The sequence below is a fragment of the Gambusia affinis genome, linkage group LG13, assembly GCF_019740435.1.
Source record: "Gambusia affinis linkage group LG13, SWU_Gaff_1.0, whole genome shotgun sequence".
In the NCBI taxonomy this organism is placed as follows: domain Eukaryota; kingdom Metazoa; phylum Chordata; class Actinopteri; order Cyprinodontiformes; family Poeciliidae; genus Gambusia; species Gambusia affinis.
In genome coordinates this window covers 21,453,851-21,478,302 of record NC_057880.1, presented here as the reverse complement: position 1 = coordinate 21,478,302, position 24,452 = coordinate 21,453,851, and the positions used below count along the sequence as shown (strand labels likewise).

The 24,452-nt window shown below is 37.3% G+C and overlaps 3 protein-coding genes across 7 annotated transcripts in view; 1 reads left to right on the top strand and 2 right to left on the bottom strand.

Moving 5' to 3' along the window:
• LOC122842707 (arginyl-tRNA--protein transferase 1) overlaps positions 1 to 9,356 on the bottom strand; it is a 57,266-nt gene extending 47,910 nt beyond the window's left edge. For 3 of the 4 annotated variants that reach the window (XR_006372608.1, XM_044136830.1, XM_044136828.1), the window contains exons 1-5: positions 9,144 to 9,343; positions 4,123 to 4,186; positions 2,938 to 3,000; positions 1,373 to 1,476; positions 1,001 to 1,237 (exon numbers count right to left, since the gene is read on the bottom strand). Coding sequence is in view for 3 of the 4 variants with exons in the window: in XM_044136830.1 (XP_043992765.1) it covers positions 1,001 to 1,237; positions 1,373 to 1,476; positions 2,938 to 3,000; positions 4,123 to 4,186; positions 9,144 to 9,243 (568 nt within the window). In the remaining variant the exon portion in view is untranslated. Of the gene's footprint in view, positions 1 to 1,000; positions 1,238 to 1,372; positions 1,477 to 2,937; positions 3,001 to 4,122; positions 4,187 to 9,143 lie in introns of all 4 variants that reach the window. The other variant, XM_044136829.1, reaches the window with a different exon arrangement.
• A 1,809-nt stretch (positions 9,357 to 11,165) lies between these two features.
• LOC122842706 (delta-1-pyrroline-5-carboxylate synthase-like) lies at positions 11,166 to 17,579 on the bottom strand. Of its 2 annotated transcripts, none has more exons than XM_044136825.1 (17): positions 17,431 to 17,579; positions 16,812 to 16,927; positions 16,365 to 16,516; positions 16,124 to 16,273; positions 15,915 to 16,019; positions 15,665 to 15,823; positions 15,427 to 15,517; positions 14,732 to 14,856; positions 14,489 to 14,633; positions 14,324 to 14,397; positions 14,126 to 14,219; positions 13,492 to 13,712; positions 13,265 to 13,402; positions 13,002 to 13,197; positions 12,352 to 12,473; positions 11,983 to 12,265; positions 11,166 to 11,862 (listed from the first exon to the last, which is right to left on the bottom strand). In XM_044136825.1, exons 2-17 carry the CDS (start codon positions 16,906 to 16,908, stop codon positions 11,681 to 11,683), a joined length of 2,334 nt encoding a protein of 777 aa, XP_043992760.1. In that variant the 5' UTR covers positions 16,909 to 16,927; positions 17,431 to 17,579; the 3' UTR covers positions 11,166 to 11,680. The 2 variants fall into 2 exon arrangements, with proteins under 2 accessions (XP_043992760.1, XP_043992762.1); XM_044136827.1 differs by having other exon boundaries at positions 15,671 to 15,823.
• A 736-nt stretch (positions 17,580 to 18,315) lies between these two features.
• LOC122842705 (E3 ubiquitin/ISG15 ligase TRIM25-like) lies at positions 18,316 to 22,017 on the top strand. The gene is made up of 6 exons (XM_044136824.1): positions 18,316 to 18,949; positions 19,794 to 19,889; positions 19,973 to 20,206; positions 20,949 to 20,971; positions 21,074 to 21,207; positions 21,300 to 22,017. The coding sequence occupies exons 1-6, from the start codon at positions 18,365 to 18,367 to the stop codon at positions 21,884 to 21,886; spliced, it is 1,659 nt and encodes a 552-aa protein (XP_043992759.1). The 5' UTR covers positions 18,316 to 18,364; the 3' UTR covers positions 21,887 to 22,017.
• The last annotated feature ends 2,435 nt before the right edge of the window (positions 22,018 to 24,452 follow it).

The window sequence follows — 24,452 nt, the reverse complement described above, 5'->3', positions numbered from 1 at the left end:
AGATGGGGCAGCTTGGTGAACAGTGACACCTTCTGGAAGGCAGTGGAAATTAAATATTGCAGAACAGCAGCACAGCAGGAATCCATAATGGCTAGAAAAAGCTACAGAACATGAAGATTTTCTTACATTTTAATGCTTTATAAGATAGGTGTCCAAAGTGCGGCCTGGGGGCCATTTGTGGCCCTCAGAGTGATTTCGTGTGGACGTACACTGCAATACAAAAATGGCACAAACTTGTTTTTCCAGCTCAATGTTGGAGGCTGATGCAGATAAATCTTACAGTGAAATTTTCACTGCCTTTTGAAAAAGATATAGCCAAAATAAAGTCTAAATATCAAAGGTACAACACAAAGTACTCATTTCATTACATTTCAGCCTCATTCATGGGCAGACATGATGTACGCTTTTAGTAAATTCCACTAAATAAAGCAAATGTTTTTGATTTATGTGCAGTAAATGTTGCTCAGAATAAACACAACAGATTCAAAGATAACAGAAAAACACTCATCATTATGGATGCTGTTTGTAGTTTTGTTTGTTTTGATTTTTAAACAAGGCAAACCTGCTAGATTTTATGTTTCAAATCTACAATAATCTACAGTCCTCTTTTCTATGGAAACAAGACTTCTTCATTTTATGAAAATGTTGTGCAGATAAAAACAAAACATTTATCAATTTTGGGGGTAAATATTAATTTAAAAATATCATTATTTTGTGGCCTTCAATTACTATCAACGTAAAATTGAAAAAGTTTGGCTCATGGGGTTGAGTGCAATGCATGCCACACTTTTCAGACTTGTTCAACAAGCAGATTAGATCAACATACGAAAGATGCCACTTTTGCAAACAAAACTCCTTAGATAGAAACAGCTGATGGAGTTCCATAATCATTTGTCACATTTTTTACAATGACAAAAAATTACAACAATGGTAATTAGTAAATAAATAAATACTGTGAAATTATGTTTGTTTAAAAAGAGCTATACATTTTTTTTTTTACCTGGCTTAGGAGCTTTGGTATCTGTTCCCTCTTCTAAGACTGAAGCAGAATCATTCTGGGAATTTTCTGAACTTTCAACTGTAGAATCCACTGAGTTTTTCTGAACTTCTGCAGCAGTGGAACAGTTTGGTACTTCATCTTTAATATCTGAGTCAGTAGCAACATTTAAATCTGACTGACAGACTTTAGTAGGTTCCTGTGGACCAGCTTCTTCGCAGACAGAATCCATTGGCTCCCCTGCAGGACACAAAACAAACATTTATGTAACTAGCGTGTACTATAAACCCACATCCAGTAACAAGCTGCTTGTACACCAATGTTTTTCATACATTTACAAAACATTTTCTGTGCATGTAGGAGCAACCTTCTTACCGTCCTCCTGTGCTGTTGGCAGTTCTCCTTTAGAAATATATTTGCTCATTTTCTTCAAGATTTTCTTATGAGATTTGGAAGGCTGGAAATTCAGTGCATGACACCTTGGGGGAGAAAAGATCAAATAAAGTTAGAAAATGTTCAGTTTGGGTGGACAGTTCCTCTCCAAGATTAACATCATATTTATAAATGCCAGTTTGTGCTTTTACTGGTGGATTTCTTTAGTAATTTTAAAATAAACAATTTGGTGCCCAAGTTTAATGTCTGGTAGACTTTCTCTTATCTACAAATTGAGGCCCAAATATAAACAACACAACAAATTTATATGTCCCTTAGCAAGTCATGGCTAAACTAAAATAAATAAATAACATGCAGTCATCATAAAGTCTGCTGAATAGAACAATGGTACCACTCATTTCAGTGGTTTGGTTTCCTTGCACCAACAAGGCTTTTTAGTGTAGTCAATACAGTTTTGTATAGGCTGAGGTTTGAGCAACTCTAGAGCCTACTGTTAGCCTGATTTATTTATTGCAAAACCACATTTAATGTGTGTTTGGCCTTATTATCCAGATGGAACATACAAATAACTCTAATTTTCAACCATCGGATCCAAATTGTCAACCCCAAATAATAGGGAACAAAAGAGTCATTTTCCATAGTGAAGCCACTTTTACCATGGACAGAGTGTACTAACCCAACAAACAAGCCGCCCCTTCAAACATTAAAGCTCGTGTGAAATTTGTAAAAGACCGCACGAACAAGCTAAAAGCCTTCTGGAGAAACTTTTAATGAGAGTCTTTAATGATGAAACAAAGATTGAGCTCAGTGAAAAGAATAATGTTTGGGAAAGCCAAGCTTTTAGACATTAGAACACTTTTACAACTTTCAGACATGGCAGTGGTAGTGTCATGCTGAGGGACTGTTTAACTAGCCAGTGGTACTGGAGTCACAAAAAGGGTAAGGAATAGTAAAAAACTGTGGCTGTCTCTAAATTTTTTCAACATCACAAGAAATCAACAACCTTAAAACCAGCTTCTGAATGAATAAAGAGATGCAAACAATAACCTCCTGAAATACCCATCCCAAAGCCAACATAATAACATTTGTAGACTATGATTAAAAGCTTAGTTTGGGCCAGGAAAGAATAACAATAATAATAATAATTCAGCCAAAAAAGCATCTAAATATCCAGAGGCATTTTAGGTTACACCTCCACCCCATTCAGGATGATGGGGTGGAGGTGCAGTTAACTAGAGACACAACTGAAAAATAGTTGGCAGTGTATGTATACATTTGACTCTATAAGTGTAATTTTCATCCTTCGTAGATCATAGTGAATCCACAACAAATTTAAATATTTGCAAATGATTCTTGTTTTGTCTTTTTATATCATGTCATGATTCCACTCTGGAAAAGGAACAAGTCAAACAAAATTATTAAAAGCCCCAAATTTAGATGAAATTCATCCCTTGATTCCAGCTGTACTCTGGATCTGTAAATATTTGTACAACAAATATTTACCAGAGTAGTGCATCATAATGTGAATGCTTAACTAAAAGAATTACCTGATGGTGTACTGAGGACAGCATGTCTTCTTCATTATGGGCTTGTAAACATATTTTCCACTTCTGAAAAACAAAACAATGGAAACATTTACTGTCAAAGTCATTCTTCTCTATTGAAAGATTTTACACTGATATGTTATAATGTATAAACTCAGAGCAGGAAAGGAGAAGACAAGCATTCAGATTACTGACTGGGTCATCCATTTCAGACAAAAGGAGCACAAGAGTCAATTCAAACTTATGTCCAGATTATGAACCACAATGGATGGTCATGTGTACATTGAAAAATAGATATTACTTAGACGAATCCTTAACAAGATATCAATCAAAAGAAAACAAAATCAAATTACTCATATAAAACATACCAATGAAAAGCAAGAAAATTAAGAAACAAGATACATAAAATCAGACATTTACAACAAATTGAACAGAATTCTTCTACGATTAAAGTAGACAATTTAGGAGATGAGCATCTGGGTTTTTGGGGTTTTTTTTTTTTTTTTTTTTTCAAAAGCATTAAAGGTAGATTTGGCTTTTTTTATATCAGAACATCTCCTGGGTGAATACCCAGAAATATCCAGATGTCCATCTCCAACATTTAGCCCCTCAATCTTAGTCAACTTCTGCTCCTTTTTTGGCAAATGATTTTCTAATCTCAGAAAACTTCTGAAAATTTCTCTTGAAAATTTCTGACTTTACAATGTCAGAGAATATTACAGTTTTGATACTATAAATTTATGTGTTTAATCACAGAAAACTGTGATATATAAGTGCAGGAGACTTGCAGACACAATCGGGCTGACTTTGCAAATGGTTGACATCAAAGAATAACTAAGTTATCTTCTTTTAAATATCTTAAATTAATCTACAAATTTCTATGTTTTTCTAACAGAAATTTACTTCTTTGTGGCCAATTAATTTTTTATTTTTTTTTTAATCTACAAAGGCTTTTAGGGCCACGAGTAAAAAATAAGACCAGGCACCAGTTTAACACTAAAGAGTAATTTCTAATAGCAAACAAATAAAATGGAAGCAAAGCCACCCCAGAAAAACCCAAATGAGACAAATAAAACTTCCGAAAAGATACGAACAAATGAAACAAAACTGATTTTATTTGAATACATGTCCAAGCTTTTGTCGGATGAGAGTAAAACTTTCTCTATATAAAACAAATAATGAACGTACCTTCTCCATCCCCGATCGATTAAATCTTGGTAGTCTTGTACGGTCATAGAATGCGACCACATTCCTGCCAAAGAATAAACAAAACATTTATTTTAATAAGAGTGAACATTGGTCAAAATAATTATAATCAAGATGTTTAATATATTTCATGGTGAAGGAAAAGAAAAGATTCTGCAATTTAGTATCAACAATTCAGAATAAAATTATTGATTATTATACACAAGTGTGTGCAGTTTTATCTGACTAAAGTTACAAAAAAGAAAACAGAGACAAATTAATTTATAAAACTGCATGTAGCAAGGTCAAATGAATTTAAATGCTGTTTTACAGTTTTCAGCAGAAAGATAAAGCAGACTCTAGTTTATTAAAGAACTCCTTGAGAAAGGAGCACCGGGGAAAAATATTTACTGCATCTTAAATCACATTTTCCTTGACGATCCAGTCCCAATTTCCCACAGTGCTGCAAAGCCCCAATGGAAACATACAAGTCTGTTATTTGTAGTCAAATAACAGCAGATCTCCTGGGATTTGGATTCTGACCTTTTATTAACACACAACAACCATATGCACATTGTGCACAAGCGCACATACCCTAATCTGTGAGTTTGTACAGTCAACTATCAATTTACATCTGGAACAGCCAAATTAACTGCCTGGATCACAGTTCACAACACACACACACACACACACACACACATTTCTAGTGAGTATAATGCTTCATGTCCCAGGAGAACAGGGTTAATTTGAGTCCACAGAGATGGAGAGAACATAGCATGATTCAATAAAGGAAAACTACCAAACCAAACCAGTCAACGCAAACGGATACAAAAGTTTGGCTGCTGAAACTTGGTGCTGCTCAACTGGAGCAATGTCATCATAAAAGTTTCCAACAACACAGAAAGAAAGTTGATAGATTTACCACTGTTTGGATTTTGTAAAGCAAATAATAAAAAAAATAAAATTACTAGATGTGTCTGAAAAGTCAAAAAAATATAGTGACAACATACTAACAACAGCGCTTCCTTCATTCTGATCACACCCCCTCTATTCATCCCCACATTTAGCTGGGTCTCTCTTGGCTCTGGAGGAATTTTTAAAAATCTACCAGGGGCGAGGTTTTGCTTTCACAGGGGTTAAGCTTTAAAACAAGATGTCAAACTCATTTTAGGCCACATTAATATCACGAAAGAGCCGGTCATGGAAGAACGTAAAGGTTCTGGTTCTGTTAAATATTAGACCTTTCTCTGACTTCGATTTTCCTTACTTAAGATTAAATAATACTCAACATCTGTTAACATTGATAAAATTTGTCCCCATACAAGTAACGATTGATTTTATTTAACTAGTATTTAAGCATACAATTATTATCTTGATGTTCTATTTTTCTGGCTCTGTTATGTCTGAAGTGCCATTGAAATTGATGTGGCAGTCTGAATTTGGCCCACAGGTCTTGATTTTGAAACATGCACTTTAAAACATTCGTCTCCACCAGTGTCTTCAGATCTCTATAGAGAAATGTCAGACAACTATGTAGTATCCAACTAATTAAGTAATTGTATTATTAATAACTGCACTTTGACATTAAATTAAGAAATACAGTTTCTAAAGTGGTGATATTCCACTTTAGAACAATGCATAGCTCTGTGAACCCTGCATTTCTTAATTTAATGATAGTCCACCAGATTTAACAGAGTTAAATCACCAAAAATAAATCAATAAATGCAGCATCTGGAGTAAACTTTTGAAAAATGGCTGAAAACATGCCATAACGAGGATCATTAATCTAAGCTATTCATGTCAGTCAGACGTACAGATGAATCACTCCACATACAACTGACGTAAACAAAAATGCTGCCGTTCCTTTAGCACAAAACAATCACCTGGTCCATTCTTCAGTTTTCCCTGAAGCAAAACAGAGACAATAACAGCAGATGTTGGGCTCTATATTGCAGAGTGAGATGTGCTTTGTGTACAAGCACTTTGTTTTGCCTTGTTGCTGAAAATGTGCTATATAAATAAAATTACCTTTACAACAGAAGCCTTGATAACATTATCCAACCAATCACAGTGATGGAAACTAATGAAACAGTGAATACGGAAAGACAAATTGTTCATACATAGTTATCTGATAATCACTGCCATATTTTTCCAGCAGAGATTAAATCTGTATGTTCTCAGAAAATAAACACTTTACATCCAAAATATTACACAAAAGCCATAAAAATTTAAGAAAATTATAATCAGTTTGAAAACAAACTGAATACACATCTTTTCCTTGGGTTATGCAGAAAATTCCTGCTTCATGTAAGAATTACAAATGTTTTTATGTCTTCTGATTCCTGGGGCTTTGCCATGCCTCCATGACGTAACTACCCAGATTATCACTCTTGGATTAGATCACAGCTATCGTCTGCAGACTTTGTACCCAGTTGCTCATTGCCTGCATTAGGAGCTTCTCTGTACCCTAAGTATAGTCAACCTGATTATAATTTAATACCACCATTCTGCCCTGCAGGAAAAATTACATCTCTTTTACTTTTTTTTTATTTTAAAATATTAATGTCCCATAACCCATTCAGTTTCAGAAAAACATGCACATTTTGATAGAAGACAGTTTGTATACATTTTTCATGGTAATGTACTTGAGATTACAGAAGGAGAACCACAATATAATTACACAATCAAAAGAAAATAAGCAGAATTAAAAAAAAAAAAAGCAACAAGTAATAATCTGAAATCTGCTGCAGCTCCCAGCTAAAAAAAAAACATCAACGTGAATAACCAGAGAATACAGATTTGTGGTGATTGTGAAAGATAGGTTTGATAAGTATGGGTGTCAACATTTGTATGGCCTACTTCAGGTTCAAGAAAGAGTTCACATTGTGGTCAAGGCTGACAAAACAAAGTAAATACAAGAGAACAGTTCAACAAATGTAAAAAAAAACAAAAAAAAACGGATCATCTGAAGCAGTGGTTCCCAATTCCGGTCCTCATGGCCCCCCTGCCTGCATGTTTTAGATGTGTCTCAGCTGTTCAGCTGATTCAAATGATTGCATGACATCTTCTGCAGCCACCAAGTACTTCAGGAGCCTGTTAATCACCCAAAGATTCAATCCAGGTGTGTGGCAGAAGGGAAACACCTAAAACATGCAGTCAGGGGGCCCCCGAGGACTGGAATTGGGAACCACTGATCTGAAGTAAAGCTGCACAATACACTGAAAATCAATCATGACTACACAGATGACTAAAATTTATATATATATGTGTGTGTGTCTTTTCTGGATATCAATTGAATTTGCCATGTGCCTTGAGACAGCATTTATTGTGACATATAAGAGTTGCAATATTTCAACATATGTCATATTTTTAAAGTAAGTAAAAATGAAAAGATTTAGTTCAAGAAATTATTCAAGAGTAAAAAGGTATGTCATAAAATAACTACTTGAGTTCAGAGTAACTGACCAGAATATAGCATTAAGTATTTTAAAATGATTTTATCTGAAAATCAAAAATTCTCAGAGTAAATTGGGTTATTTTGAAAATTAAGATGAAATAAATACAAACTGACATAATCAAAAATTATATAACATTTAGCCAGAAGAAACCATTTTCCACATCAAAAATTGCTGATGGAAAACTTCAGTTCAAAAGACAATAATGGATTTCCTTCAAAGAATTTCAGGCTTTTCAAATTGCAATCATTTAAACCGAAGATGAACTGATCTGAATATAAAATATATACTTAAAGTAATCTATATATGTAGGACCAGAGGAAAATACCTCCAGTGATAATACAGAGTTTACTGCATCTTCATGACCAATTGCAAAGCAGATAGAAAATGACAATAGATCAACAAAGCTTACAAACAAGAACTCTAAAATTTGTATCTGGTTGAATTTTGTTTAAAACATCACTGTTCTTCATTCAGCAAAGTTACTTGCAGTACGAAGGATATCCACAAATCTCTCTTAACTAAGAGTAGTGATACTTTATAACAAGTCAAGTGTAGCAAAACTATTCCAAAATGAGTTTTTTGTGTGTTTTCTTTTGTTTTTATTCAAAAACTTTCCTCTAGTAACTAGTTACTACCTACCTGACCTCTCTACATAAATTATCTAAAATAAATGTTAATAATGAAACTTGATATACCCAACAAAGTCTGAAGAGGATAGATTTCAGATCTTAAAATAGACAGCATTAAAGTAAAACACAACAAAGTCCCATTGAATAATCAGTCCACTGACTCCTTTTAGATCAATGTTTAGCAACACTGGATCTGATCAACAACCTCCTGTCTCCGTTTACTTGGCAACTGATAATGCATTTTTAAAATGACAGGTTGCAAATACGGTAACTGCAGTACTACGTCTCTGATAAGACACATTTTCTTTGACGTTTGTTTACGTCATGCTGAACTTGTCTGACCCCATGCAGCAGTTTAAATCAAACCAAATGTTTGGCGATGCACTCTAGCTAATGGGCGTTGGATGCGTTCAACAAGCCATTCCAGTTAACGATCCAAAGAGAAAACAAGATCTTACTGGAACTCTTTCCAGATAACACAGAAACAGCGTCGAAGGAAATAGTTTACTCAGGCGGTATTGTTCAATAGCTAGCAGGAGTACAGATAACCTACTGAAGTAACGTAAATAACCCGTAGTAAAATATACTGAACATGACAGTAGTACCATATAGTGCGCTTCTGTTTTGCCTAGTTTCACTGAATGACAGTGTTGGGTTTTGGGGGTTTTTCCTCTCAGAGTAAAGCTAGGATGCTTCCGGGTAAAAGCTAAGCTAACGCTCAGAAAGTGTTCATGTTAGAGTCTAGTCAAGAAATAAAACAATTAAAATGTAACATATACTGACATTATAATAATTCGTACATAATTAACTTCAAATACACATCGCCTTTTTTTAAATTTATATCTATTTCAAGCAAGTACATGGCTCAGCTTGATTAGCATTAGCTAGCTCAGTTAAATCCCAACTCCGTTTCTTCGACATCTTCAACAGAACGTACCGTGAGAGAAGTTTCCCTTATCATTTTTGCAGTAACCGCAGCGGTAGCCATCATCCCCTCCAAAATATTCTACTATAGTGTAAGAGTTGTTTCCTGACATCTTTACAATGCAGACACACTGCTGACAGCTGAGTTTGGTAGGTCAACCGGTGACGGATACTCCGCCCACAGCAGAGTATCCGTGCGCTGTGGTGCTGCGTTCAAAGACTCCATGTCTGAATTGGTCTGAGAGCATTAATATCCACTGTAATAGATGCCTCTAGTTAGGCCTGTCACGATAGCAAATTTTGCTGAACGATTAATTGTCTCAAAAAACTATTGCGATAGACGATAGTATTGTTTGAAGACCTAAATAAACAAAACAACCAAAAATAAAAATAAAATTGATTCTCAGTCTCCATTAACAAAAATGTACTTGAATAAAAACGAAATAACATAAAGCCAAAGTGTAAATAAATACTGCATTCAACCAAAAGAGTGCAGATTATAAAGTCTGTTTACCATATTGCCCTTCAGTAATCATTAGATTTAAATAGAGAAGATGGGCACATCGACTACCTGATGCAATAAAACTTTGATCTTTCTAAGATTGTGGCTTGTGATCATCCTGTAGTGTGTGGTGTGTTACGCTAGATCGTTGTGGCGCTCCGATCTAAATCAGGGGTTTTCCCCGCTGGGATTGTTAACGCAGCCTGTTGAATGTGACAGGTAGCCAATCAGAAAGCGCAGATTCTCCTGCTTTCTGAGGGGAAATTACAGAGGGGAATCCCAAACAGCTGAAACGGCGCAACCCAAATCCAGCGGACATTGGAGATAATATGTGGAAACAACATTAATGTTTATAAAACATTTTGTACAAAGAATATAGAAATGACGAGGGGAGGAGTTGGAACGAAATCGCTACGTTGATGAACCCGGTAACTTTTCAGCTGTTCTTCGTTAACGTGACATAAATAGGTTATAATGGTTTTCATTCAGTCAGGACGTTACGCTGACACTAGAGCCACATGCGTTGCAGGTAGATTGTAGTAAAGCATTGATTAATGCCTGGTTTTAAAATTAGTTAGCTGGACTTGTAGCCATTATGTTGTGTCCACTGTTGGACATCACACGGCACATCGAACCCGATGGAACCGTTATACCTAGGATTTCTGTTGGCTAATGTGTGATCTCAGATTTTGAAAATGGGCCGACAATCGACCGACAGCACTAAGATGGTGTCGTGTGCGCTGGACATTACACTAAGGAAATGAGGAAGGGAGGATCAGTGGAAAGCACCTGAGTTGAGCCTTTTTTCATTTAGCGTCATCAACAGAAAGAGAAAAAGGCTGGAAGAGACGATAACGCCGATAATTAAAATGACGTAGTTTTAATTTATCGTACGATTAATCGATTTTTCGTTTATCGCGACAGGCCTACCTCTAGTATATTCACAAAATTGAAATTGTATTCTTTTGCAAACAATTTCACGGTATTGAGTTCAACACTAACATGTAAATGGGAGATACTGTCACAATAGATTAACAATCATGCTTCGCATGGCCTTAAAAAGTATACACACCAGAACTTTTCACTGAATAAAACCACTGTTCAGTGTATTTTAATTCACAAAAAATGCTGGACTAATCCCACATCGAAATTAAACCCTGTAATTCATAATATCCAAGGTTCATCTTCTTGTAGATGCTGATGGCTGTGGATAGGAAGCATCTCTTATACCAGTCTGTATTGTTCTCTAACAAAAATATAATTCCTACAGAACTTGTTTTTATACTCATTAAGCAAAAATTAGTATACATTTTTTTATACTCAAAAAATTGGTGCAAAGTTTTACCAAGTGACCTCTCTAGGTCACTTGGTAAAATGTATCCTAAAGATGTTAATGGGGCTAAAGACACAGATTTTGTTTTTTGTATATTTCTCTTTCACTTCAGTTTTGCACTTTTGTTCCAATTTATCACATAAAATGAATAATGCACTTCCAATTATACAGTCTCATAAGTACTAAGTACAAACTCATGATTTAAGAACTGTACACCATATTTATTAAATTATCTCTGCAAAGAGAACAGCAAAATAAAATAAATCAGAACCAAGATCTTGCACAAACAATACTTGCAGTGATTTACAACACAAAGGGAGATTTTAAATGTAAAAAAAAAAATTTTATAAATAAAATCACAGCTGACCCAGTGATCCATTTTTTTAAAATCTTGTTACAAAAATGACTTTGTAGAAGGGGAAATGAGCATGTCTGCACTATGCATAGCTTTTTATTTGTTGCTCTAGCAAAATGTATGTTGTGTTGATGCGCTGATAGATTCAGATTCACAGGTTTCAGAACCGGTTCACACAATTAGGAAATTGGAAATCTACAAAAATCAACCCGATTGTGTCTGCAAATCTCCTGCACTGATATAGTAAATTCACACAAGTGATGAAGCAGCAGCTAGGAAGTTGAAATGATACCGTTTGACACAAGACTCTAATAAACTCTTTCAAGAAATCTGTTGGTTTGGCTCCAGCTGGGATATCTCCTAATTAATATGTCCCTGTGGGACCGGGATGCTCTCGTGGAGATATTTCATACTGCCTTGCTCAGAGAAGTCTGCCACAGTGTGCCCCTCTCCTCGAAGGACCCATTTGGTCGTGAGGAGTCCTTCCAAACCCACTGGTCCCCTGGCGTGTATCCTTGCTGTGCTAATGCCAACCTCAGCTCCTGCAGTGATTAAATAAAAAATGTTTTTAAAAAAATCGTGGAAAAATTTATTATTTTGCACTTGAAGGCTTTGTTTATTAATAAGGAGGTATATAAAGGCATGCCTGATGTTTTGCTCACCCAGGCCAAAGCGGTATCCATCGGCAAAGCGAGAGCTGGAGTTCCAGAACACGCAGGCGCTGTCGACCTGCTGCAGGAACTGCTCAGCTGTTTCCTCGTTCTCTGTGACGATGACATCAGTGTGGGAGCTGCCGTATTTGTGAATGTGGTCCACAGCGTCCTGCATGCTGTCTACCACCTCAATGCAGCACTCCAGGTTCCCGTACTCTGTTCGGAGAGACTTCACCTCAGACGGGCTAAAGGTTAAGTACGATGCAAAGCGAGGACCCGCGTGAATCTTTACCTAAAGGACAACAATAATTAGTGAAACAAAGGACCAAACTACCTTTCTAGTGGAAACCCGATTTGGTGTCAGTGCATGTTTCTTACTTCTTCTGTCCTCAACATATCAATAATCTGGTCGAATAAAGGAGTGCGCAGTAAATCTCTGTGAATAAGAAGGGTCTCCATGGCATTACAGGCTGCAGGATAGTCACATTTGGAGTCTCTGACTAGAAGAAAAGAGAGTGTCCATGTTCATTCAGCAACAAATGTCCACCATTTTAATAAAGATTCTAACTTTTTCATCTTTTACCAAATGACAATCACAAACTTGTGTGTTATTAGGATTTTAAGTAAACATACAGTCAGAGAGCTACAGTAGTATGGTTGGATCAAAATTATTCATGTGTTAGAATGGCCTAGTCAAAGTCCAGAACAAGCTTTAACTGTTTTGCAAAGAACAAAAAATATTTAAGTCTCTAAACTTACAAAACTGGTAGCGATATTCCCCAAAAATTCTGCAAATTATTGTTACAGAGATACTGAAAACAAAACCATGCCACACCAAACACATGCCTGAATTTCCTCTCAGGTCCCAAGAATGAACTGTTTTGTGTTGGTTCTCCACATAAAATCCCAATGAAACACAACGTAGTTTGTTGTTGTAAATTGACAGAATGTGAAAAAGTTTAAGAGATATGAAGCTTGAACAAAATCCCAGAATGAAAACTTTTCAGCTGTGTGCTGCTAATACATACCAACATCAATGGCTTTGTCCATGGTGGCTTCACTGTCAACATAAACATGGCAGACACCCTCACTGTGGCCCAGCACAGGAATGCTCTTGGCTGCCCTCTGAATGTCTCGGACCAGCTCGGAGGAACCTCTTGGAATGATCAGGTCGATCATTTTGTCCAGCTTGCACAAGTCCTCCACTTCCTCACGCGTGCTCACCTTTATAACATTTTACATTTTAATGCAAGTAGAAAATTAAGGAGGTGACTGAATTAATAAGCCTTACCAGCTGAATGGCATCAGCTACTCCATGAATTGAAAGTGCTTCCTGTGTGAGTTGATGCAGGATTCTGTTGGTGTTTGACGCTTCTTTGCCTCCTTTCAGAAGCAAAGCGTTTCCGCTGGCAATCGCAAGGGCCGATACCTGCAAAGAGTTTTTATAATACGATGCATCGGTTCTGACAATCCGAAATTTAAAGAAAAGCAGAATGGTTGGTCCTGGGACTGTTCTACCTGTGGGAGGCAATCAGGACGTGACTCAAAGATGACCAGCAAGACCCCGATGGGAACAGTGATTTGCTCCAGCTCCAGGTTGTTAGCAACCCTGGTCCGCCTCAGCACCCGACCCACACTGTTCCCAGAAGATACGGCAAGCTGGCGCAGGCCGATGGCGAGGCTGTTCAGCTTAGCAGTAGACAGACTGAGGCGATTGATCAGAGGCTGGGACAAACGACCTGAGTGCAGAGTGATTGATTATTTTAAAAACTGTTTGAGATGCACCAATTAATACTGTAAAGTCCCAATTCACCTATAATTTTAGGTTTATAAAGCACATAAACTAATAGGGTGTACTTCAGTGCAATTTGTTTGGAGTTTAATGACCAGAAAAAAAGGTTAGGGACATGTGTTTTGATATACAAATGTAGAACATTTTGAAGAACAGTCATTTTTTTGCAGGTTTTAAAACTACATTGTTTTTTAAGTTGCATGTCACATTCCTTAGAAAAATGAAAATTGACATTGGGAGATCAGATTTGAAAGAAATTCAGACAACAAAGAAAAACAAGATTGGTAACCCCAAGCCTCAGTCAAACCTCTGACTGAAAGGAATCATTTTCCTTTTAACGTCAGCAGCAATGAGCTCTACCTGTTGCTAACTCCATGTCTTTCCTGTTGGCACTAAGAATCTCATCTTTCTTTTCTATAAGCAGCTCAGCAAGACAGCAGATGATTTCTCCTCTCTGCAAACACAAACATTGTGATACACAATAAAAAAAAATTTTTTTAAAACACACATCATCTCCTAGTAGCTCCTCATTTGGGGTGATATTTTTCACCCACATACCTGTTCAGGGAGTAAAGATGCAAGTGCCCGTCCAGCGTGCCGTGCCATCTCTGTCTGCTGCTCCACAGTCGGCCCTGATTGTGGTCAATACATATACAGGTCGAAATTAAATGCACATCCAAAAATAAGGATCAAATACCTTATCCACGTGGTTTTGATAAATACCTGCAGGTTTTACTTCAGAGAAAAAGGTGCCAACCTTTTTCCCTTCGACAATGTCTGTGATGACATGACCTGTAACTTTAGGATCCGTGCCGTTGGCGATGACGACAGAGGTCCCTCCTTGAAGTGCCCAGAGAGCTGCTTTCACCTGATCCACAGCAAATATTTAGTCAGAACTTTGTCATTTTTAAAGTCAAGATCTTCCTTTTCTATAATCAGCGATAACAGATCGTCTGTAGTGCTTACCTTGGCCTCCATGCCACCAATGCCGACTCTGGACTTGGTGCCATAAGTGATTGACTGCTGATCACCAGGGTAGAAGATGTCAATGAGCTTAGCATCGTCGGTTCCAGGAGGACTGTCATACAAGCCTGCAGGACACAATTTTACACATTAAAACTTTGACTTTGTGTTAAACTAAGAATGTTTTCAGACTTTTATTATCAATTTAAATTTAAAACCTACCTGATTTACAAACAGTCTTAGACACCCAACTACTTTTAAACAGTAATTTTCTTCAAAGGTAAACTTGGGGATGACATAATTAGTTAAATGGACGAAATTATGTACAATTGGAAACATCAGTCAGTGTTAAACCAAAAGATTCAAGTTGGAGCTAAAAAAATTTAAATGACAAATTTTTCAGTACCACTGTGAATCCAAGCATACATCCAAACTGACAATGTATTGCTGTCAGAAAATAAAGTTTTAGGTTGGCCCAGTCAAAGTTCAGCACTATATCTTACAGAAAAAATAAAATTGAGATTTCACCAGAACAATATGTGGACAAGGGAGCCTGAAAGATCTGGAGAATTTTTAAAGAGCAAAGGTGGGAAATATTTTTGAGTCAAGATGTGACATACTGATAAGAGTGAATGCTGAAATTAATCGGTTAAATGTCATTTTTTTGTCAACAGCAAACATTTCCTTCTTCACTGTACCTTGAACGTCAGACAGAGCAATGAGAAGATCAGCTTTCATCTCAACAGCCAGCCGCGCAGCCAAGCTGTCATTGTCTTTTATGCTTATGACCTAAAATACAAACAAAAACTTATTCATCTAACATGTCTCTTAGTCACACATTAAACAAATACTCGTGGTCAGGAAATGGACAACACAAAAATGAGCATGCAACTACCACTTTTACCCATCCCAGCATGCCCAACAAACAATACCCACATTTACCCCCTGTAGGTCACTGTTGGGAACAGGGGGCGGCACAACTGCATCGTTGGTGTTGATGATAGGCACGATGTTCATCCGCAGCAGCTCATGTAGCGTGCTGTTCAGGTTGCGACGTTTCTGCTCGTCATGGAAATCCAAATTGGTTACCAAAATCTAAAAAGAAGGACAGAAATAATCACATTTAAGAAGCTTTTTAACCTATCTGCTGATGGTTGTAATCTGTAAAGAAAAGCCAAATACAAACTTGTGCGGTGCAGATGCTGTACTGGGTGAACATAGCTTCATACAGAGCCATCAGACCACTTTGTCCTGCAGCTGCACATGCTCTGGCCTCCAAAACTGGAACGGACTGAGTCAGAGAAATGAGATTAGAAGAGTAAATCAAACATTTACATAGAAGATAAGAGTAATTTCTAAGTGGAATTTAATTTGTGGTGCTAAAGAATTAGTTACAATGTCTTTGAGTTGGTTCTGTCCAGAGTGCAAGGCTTGTCTGACGCTCTGAGACAACAGAATCTCATGTCTGAGCCGCTGCTTCCCAAAAGCCACAGCGCCGCTCGTAACAATCATCATCTCCCGGCCTTGATTCTGCAACACGGCCACCTTGTGATACACAAAAACACTACATTCAGGTTTCTATCTGAAAAGCGACTCTCCAATAAAACGTTTGTTATGACCATGTCGGAAGCATCACCTGCTCCACTATGGAGGCCAGCCGTCCCAGCGCTAGGCCACACTCGTCGCCTCGTGTAACCACGGCGCTGCCCAGTTTCACCACGATGCGCTTGGCCTGCTTCAGCTCACTGCGGTGGGCAAACGATTTCCCATGGGAACGTGGGAGCAAAACTGCAAGAAAGAAGAGACACATTTTAAAAATGTGAGGGGCGTGTTTTACTCAATAGCCTACATGGAATTTTGAGAATTGCAAATCTGAGAAAATATGTCTCTATTTAGTTGATGCTGTTATACGCAAATTGGGGTGGCTGAAAACTTAGATTTAATAATTTTTTTAGTACGTTTAGGGCAGATGTACAGACTGATGCATGGATAAATTAAATGAATGGATAGACAGATTGAAATAAGCATCAGGAATAAAGCCTGGAACTATCATTTCCAGACGAGGACCTGGGTGGTAGCTTACATTTAGCCTGTGAGAATTCTCTGATGGAGACTGGACCGACATTGGTCTGCCGGATCCTGGATGGCAGGCGAGAGCACAGAGCCAGCCTGGCAAACATGGCACAAACACCTGAAGACCTGTAGAGATGACCATACAAATCAATGTCAAGTTATTGTAACAGGGGAATAACCTCAACTGAGATAAGCTGCAGTTTTATTCAACGATGGGCTGCATGGGAGTCAATCTACATAAGAAATATAACGTTTAAATACGTTAAAATAAATACTATACGGCGGAGGAAACCAATAAGCATTATTCAGTTGTACTTTCTGGGAAGTTTGTTTTCATGTTCCGAATGTTGTTTGCTGTCATAACTTGACACACTGACCCAGAGAAGGTGTTTTCAGATCACCGAAATCCACAAAAAAAGTGTTTTATACAAGTAAATCATATAATACATTAATTAATTATGCTTCAAAACTTAATAAATAAGAATACAACACCTGCTTAACAAATACAACTGATGTCAACACGAACCTACAGCGAGCTAACGTTAGCTAGCTTTAGCTTCAGTTAGCTGCTGTTTCCAGACATTTAGCAGTAGCAGAAAGTTGTTTTATTGAACAAAATAAGCTGTTACCTGACAGTGCGAAGAGTTAGAAAGCCAGCCAATATAACAGTGGTCTGCAAAGAGGGGACACGTAGTCAGTCAGTCAGTCTGACTGTCTGCTGCCACATCCACAGCCCACGTTGTTTGGGAAGAGAAGTGAACAGAAGGGATTCACGAAAAGTGACTACGTATCTATTCGCGACCCGCGTCTACGCAGGAAATACTATAAGCTAAAGCAACGTACGTTTTAACTACGCAGAAAAACACGTTCTGGACGGCTTCTGTTAATAAAGCAACTACATATAGAAATTGGAACAACTATTCCGTAAAGTCTGTAGCGATGAAAAGGTCCAGAGCTTATAGAACTGCAGTAAAGCTTAAGTTGACCACTTAAGTTTGTCATGATTAATGACAAACTTATTCTTTTTACATTGGTTGTACTTTGATATTCCATCCATTTTCTTTTTATCTGAATGTGCCAAAAATATGGACCCATAAACATATTAATTAAATAAAGTTTGCCAATTCTGATAAGAAGAGTAGACAAATATTCAGCGAGAATTATACAAAAATCTTGCTGATGGCTAAAATAACGTGGTCAAAGAAGTGGAACATGCAGGCAGACATTAACTAAATATTAATAGGGATGGATCTTTAATTTTGAGCCAAACTTTTTAAAAAATGACTAAAATTAAAATCAGAAGACTGTACCCTTATGTTTAAGTATGTTAAAGACTAATTTAAATGTAACTTTTCCCACAATACTTTATTGGTTCTGCGTTTTGGAAAGCAAATGTATCTCTCCTGGGACTGGGTGGTTTACAACAGCTACTGATATACCCCATCTTTAGTAACCTGACGCTATGAGGCTCTTTAGAAGCTTGTAAACATGTGAAACATTGATGAGCTGGAAGGTCAGGTGCACTGGGTGCAGAAGTCTGCCGTAACAGGTAAAAGCAGTACCATGGGGACTGTTAGCGAACCTTTGAAGTGTCCTGTCTGCCAAGATTTTTTCGCAGAACCTGTGACACTCCAATGTGGACATGACTTCTGCCTCACCTGTATCCGAGCCGTTTGGGAAACAGATGAGTCCACTGAGGGTCCTTTCTTCTGTCCAGAATGTCAGATATTCCTCCCGCCTACTCTCACTCTGGACATAAACACAAGCCTTCAGGAAAAAGTCAAGGATTTCACCACAAACCAGCAACCAGCAGCAGCTGAGACCGACTCTATAGCAGAATCCTCTCCAATTATCCACTGTGACCACTGCATAGAGAAGCCATGTGTGGCCATCCGGACCTGTTTGACCTGTGACGCCTCGCTGTGCCAGGCCCACGCCCAGCTGCATCAGCAGAGGTCTGCTCTGAGGGAGCACACGCTGGTGGACGTGACCAAGGATCCGTGGTCGCTGAAGTGCAGGGAGCACCGGGATGAGCTCAAGCTCTTCTGCATGGAGGAGAAAATCCCTGTGTGCTGTTTGTGCGTCCTGGTTGGAATCCACAAGCACCATAAGGCATCTCAACTTCATGAAGCCAGCGCAGACTTTAGGGTAACATTTTTATTTAGTTTTTCTGATATTCTATTCTGCCACAAACTAAACAATGACTTCAGTAATTGGTGTTCACGACATCTATTTAAAATGTCTTTTATGACAGGTGAAAGGAAACTAATAAAATTAGTGCATACGAGGCAATTAGACTGTAGCGTGTTAGTCCATACAATGCCACCTACTGTCCAAGCAGTGCAACTTCACAATATCGTGCTAGTCCTGGAGTATGAAGCCTTTTAGGTAAAATAATTGATGGTGTCAATTAAGAACTAAGGATGAACATAAATGCAATATTTAAAACGATTCAGTGAAGTGAACATATCAAAACTAACCCTTTTTTCAACCAAAGAGGACATCATGCACCGCTGGATGTATTTTATCTTAACTTTTGGCCATTTTTTTAATTGTATTGTTTCAGAAAATAGTTCAACAGTAGTAACTTAGTTAGTGTCAGTTACTCAAGTTTTGTTGTCAAAAATTATTCTTTTGGTAATTAGACCAGCTATACATGGTACAGATAGTGTCATTTTATTTTATATTGCTAAATTGCAGCATGGTTGCAGGGTGATTCAATCACCAGCACTGAGATCCTGAGTCCTTGATATGGCTACTTTGACTTGATATATGTTTTTATTAATTTGTTTTGCACATAAATATATTTATAGGTCCAAGTGCATGTCATCCACCTAAGAGCACATATGAAAATGTTTTTAAATCGTACACCAGAGCAGGAAAATTAAGTTCACATTTTATACTGTATATACCAAACAAAAAGTAAAACATGCTGAATGTGGTTATATTAATTCATAACCATATTCTGATTCAGTTTTATGTCTGTCTTCAGAGCATGTTGGTGGCTAATATGAACGAATTACTGAAGAGGAGAGGTGAAGCAGAGCATAGCATCAAGGACTTGGAGTCACTTTACACACAAACTGTGGTACAGTCATTATGAGCTTATAATACACTCCCGTTTTCTCTTGCGGCCAGCCTTGCATTTATGACATTTTAATTATCTTCCAGAAATCTGCTGCGGATTTCCGAGAGAAAATCTCAGACAAGTACAGCAGAATCCGGGTGGTTTTAGACGCAGATGAGCGTCTGATGATGCAGATTATAGATGCAGAGGAGGCATACATGACAGACTGGCTGGAGGCCCAGAGGGACATCACGGAAACTCAGATTAAAGAGATAGACAGATTAAGAGCCTCCAATAAAGCTCTCCTCCAGGAAACAAATGACCTGCAGTTCCTTCAGGTGAGTAAATAAATCATTGATCATTTACTAATCACAAGTCACTGTGGATCATTAAACCACAATGGATTAAGCCCGCTATGAGTCAAACACCAGTCACAGTAATCTAAAAGAAGCCCATAATCTAATGCCACGATCTTTGAGCATGCACAGTTTGCCTCTATTTGCAAGGACAAGCCAAATGTCTAGTAGGGGAAATTTTTAGGATAAACAAAGATGGAGTAGCTTGGCCCCAATGACATGAACTATGTTTGAAAGAGTCAAATCAGTTCTTTTCAAATAAGAACACTGTCAGCATCGGCAAGCATGGTCATGGCAGCAGCATGGTGAGGGAACGTTTTAAATGACTGCCTTCAAATTCCTCAATTTCAAATTACTTTGATGGCTAGATCATTCAAACTTGGACACATTGAGGGTTTTGTTTGGACAATGACCATAAACAGACATTAAGAACAAATAAAGTTGGTTAACTTTGAGAATTGATGATTTGAAGGAGCATCTGTGCCTGAAATCCCACTAATTCAACCAAAGTCTTCATTTTTTTGATAAAGAATGTATATTTCTGACAGAAACTGTGGATCTTAAGCTTATGGACTAGTGACTGGTTATGAATTCACCTTTGTTTTTCTTGTGTGTGAATTTTTAGTTCTATATGTACTTGCTTTATTTTCCATCTTCAAAAGTAACATTTCTTAATGTTGTTTTGAAGTTGAGCTAAAACTGATGGCCTGTTAATTTCTCACAGCAAATCAGATCACAAAATCTTTGGTGAGTATATTTTTACACATTACGTTGTGGTATATTTAACCCTTCTTTTGTGTTGTTACTAATTTGCTCCTTTGGTACATTTATTTTTTTTTTCCTTTACAGTGATCCATTGGATTTTCCTCCACTGCAGGCCGTAAACAGGGATCTTTGCGACCATGAAAAGCTGAAAACCATTGAAAGGCTTGTTGATGATCTCTCACTAGCTCTGTCGCAACACTTTCCACGAATGTGGTCATGTTAGTGATTAATTCAGGATTTCATAAGCAATCGATCATCATTTGCATAAATGTGGCGCTGACTGTCCTTTTTTTTATCATTATTATTGCAGACCTAAGTTCACCGACTTTAGATCCAAAAACAGCCCATCCGAAACTAGAAATATCTCCAGATAAAAAACAAGTTTACTGGAGACGCCATCCTGTTGGAGACAGACCAAACCCTCAGCCTTATGACTCCCAGTACAGTGTTCTCGCTCAGGAGAGCTTTACAAATGGCCAGCATTACTGGGAGGTGATTGTCCAGGACAAACCCTTCTGGCTGATTGGTGTCACCACAGGTTTGCTCACTAAGAAAATCAGTCCGGCTCAGAGTTCCTCCAGTCTGGGTGTGAACAGCACATCCTGGTGCATCTACCATGGAGATGGACAGTACCTGGCTTGCCACGACACACAAGAGAAGCAATTGCCAGTAGCAAAGAGAGTCAGGAAGCTGGGCATACTGGCTAATATCCAGAAGGGGGAGCTGTCATTCTACGATGCGGATGCAATGACTCTGCTTCACTCTTTCTGTGTGCAGTGCACAGAGCCTCTTTACCCCATGTTCAACCCATGCATCGATATGAACAGAGTCAACAGGCAGCCGCTCACTTTGTTCTGGATTAAGGATCCCTGGAATTGGGAAGAGGATGAAAAATGAATAATCTTTTCTGTGTTTATTTCATTTGAATAATGTGGTGAAAATGTCAAGTCAAATAATTACTTGTAAGTCTGTACATTGACATATATTTGCATGGTTTAAACAAGGATCACTCAATCTATCTATTTGAGTATTAGAAGGTAGATGATAGACAATATTTTCCTTCAGTGTTTGTATATTATCAATCTATTCTGACTATGCTTTAATTCTATACTTGTGCAACATTTAATAAAGTAAATTGAAGTACTTTGCCTTGATTCACACTGCTGGATGTTTTCCACATTTTGTCATATTTCAACCAAAAAAAAACCCATTTGTATAATTTATTCAGATTTTATACGATGGACCAAAATGGTCGTTTATATATACCATTTTGGTCTGATAATTGTGAAATGAAAGGGAAATGTTGTTGTCACCATTCGAAAAAGCTACAGATTCAAATATGTCACATCTACAGATTTAAATCTTAGCCAGGTCTCTGCAGACTAGTTCAAACTCAGTCAGCGGGACTGGAAAGCATCAAGGAACACCAAGTACACATTATTTAGTAATGAATCAACAAAAAAGAAGGTTGTGACAAAGAGGGAAGACATATGGCAAAGGTCATTGGGCCTGGACTCGAACTGTTGAGCACTGAGGTCTCCATACATGGGTCACTTACTACCCCCAACTGTCAAATCTTGAATGTCTCAATTATATTTAGGTCTGAACTTTAACAAGGCCATGATAAACACATGAATTCTCTATGATTTAACCATTGTACTATACTGTAGCTCTGGCACACATTTAGGGTTGCTATCCTGCAGCATTGTGAACTTATGAGTCAGTCTGAAGTCTATTGCAGCTGCTAACAGGTTTTCAACTTACTATATTATACATAGGAATAGTCTTGCATCTCTTCCACTGTTGATGGTCTCCACCTCTAATATGCTTATCATGCTGTTGTGCATAAAGGTAAAGTTGTGATGAAAGTATATGAATCATGTGTAAACTTCTGGCCTGTTCATTTTGTAATTGCCTGCTTGATTCATCAACCCACAGCGGACAACAGCCTTCAGTGTCAGATGTCCATGGCTTTTTTTTTTGCCTCTACAGCAAACAGTGCAGCAAGAGAGATCAAATAACATCAACTGTGAACTTTGCTGCATTGAATGTCCACAAACACTGATGTTAGCAATTATTTGTATAACATCTTGTTTTCTCTTAAGTAAAATTGATTAACAAGTACTCAGATTACACAGGTTTTTGGCAAGTTTATAGGTTAGAAAATGCATTTCAGCCCAGTTCAGAGATGAATGCATTTAGATCCAGCTGCACAAACCAGCATAAAGATTTTTAAAGATGTGTAAAAGAGCCTTAAAATAAACCCATCTTTCTTTCAGTGCAAAATTTCTTTCTCTGTTCTCTAGCAGTGAACTTTGAAGATTTTTTCCTTTTGATACCCAGTGTGCATTGTGACAAGGTAAACATATCCTCATCCTGCCTTGTTCATCTCAGTTCCAGTTGTGCAAAATCTTTCAGTTATTGACAGTAAATAGACTGAAAAAGAGAATAGGTGACTCAACTTAAATAAATTACTTCAATTAGTGACAAGACGTTGAAATAAGTTTTTTCACTTTAAATTATTAAGGTGTCAAGTTAAATTCACATAAATGTAGCAAGTTGGATAAACTGGTTTTAATTCATTCAAATTGAAGCTGCATTAAATTTTTATACTGTATGAGCATTATGATATTATTTGCAGCCATTTTGTGAGTAAAAAACTGACAGAAATCGTAAATAGCATGTTCTCTTGTCTTTTCCATTTTGAAGAGTGGCCTCTGCATTACAACCTATTTTACCTTGGGAAATTAGAAAATTAGTTAATTAATAATTAATTATTCTTATCTGTTGATGTAAGCATTACATTTTTAAAAATGCTTCAGATGCTTTAATTTTACAGCGATCAATAATTTTACAGCGATCAAAATCCAAAAGGAGCTATTTCTTTGTGTGAGAATTTATTTTATTCCCTTGTTTCAAAATGTTATAAAATTTATGTAGAAATTAAAATGCAGAAAATTTATTTATTTATTGTTACGTTTTTTTGCTCATCTTTCAGGGTGCACAGTGGGTTGCTGTAACATAAATTCATAAAAGTTCAAAGTAATGTAGACCTTAACTCTTGCAGCAACAAGCACAACTCTTACTGGAATATGTTATCTTGTCTCTCCTATTTCAAGCTCATTGCATTTACAGGAGCCTCATCACATTTACATCCGAAGGAAGCAGAAAGTCTAACTAAACAACAGTTCTTAGCTATTCTGATTGACTTAAACAGGTTAAATCATATCTAAACTGGAGAATAAACGTGCTAAAATATCCCCCACCATTAGAAAATTCTCCGAGGACTGCATATGAAAAAGATAGAAAATATTATGCATGCTCTTTGACAGCCTTTGTAGTTTGGAATACAACATACATTTAAAGGAATTCAAAGAATTTCTCCATTTGTGCGCCAAAGCATATTCCTCTTACAAGCTCATTTTAGTGGACTTGTGCTATTAGTTGATGGATTTAAACCAGG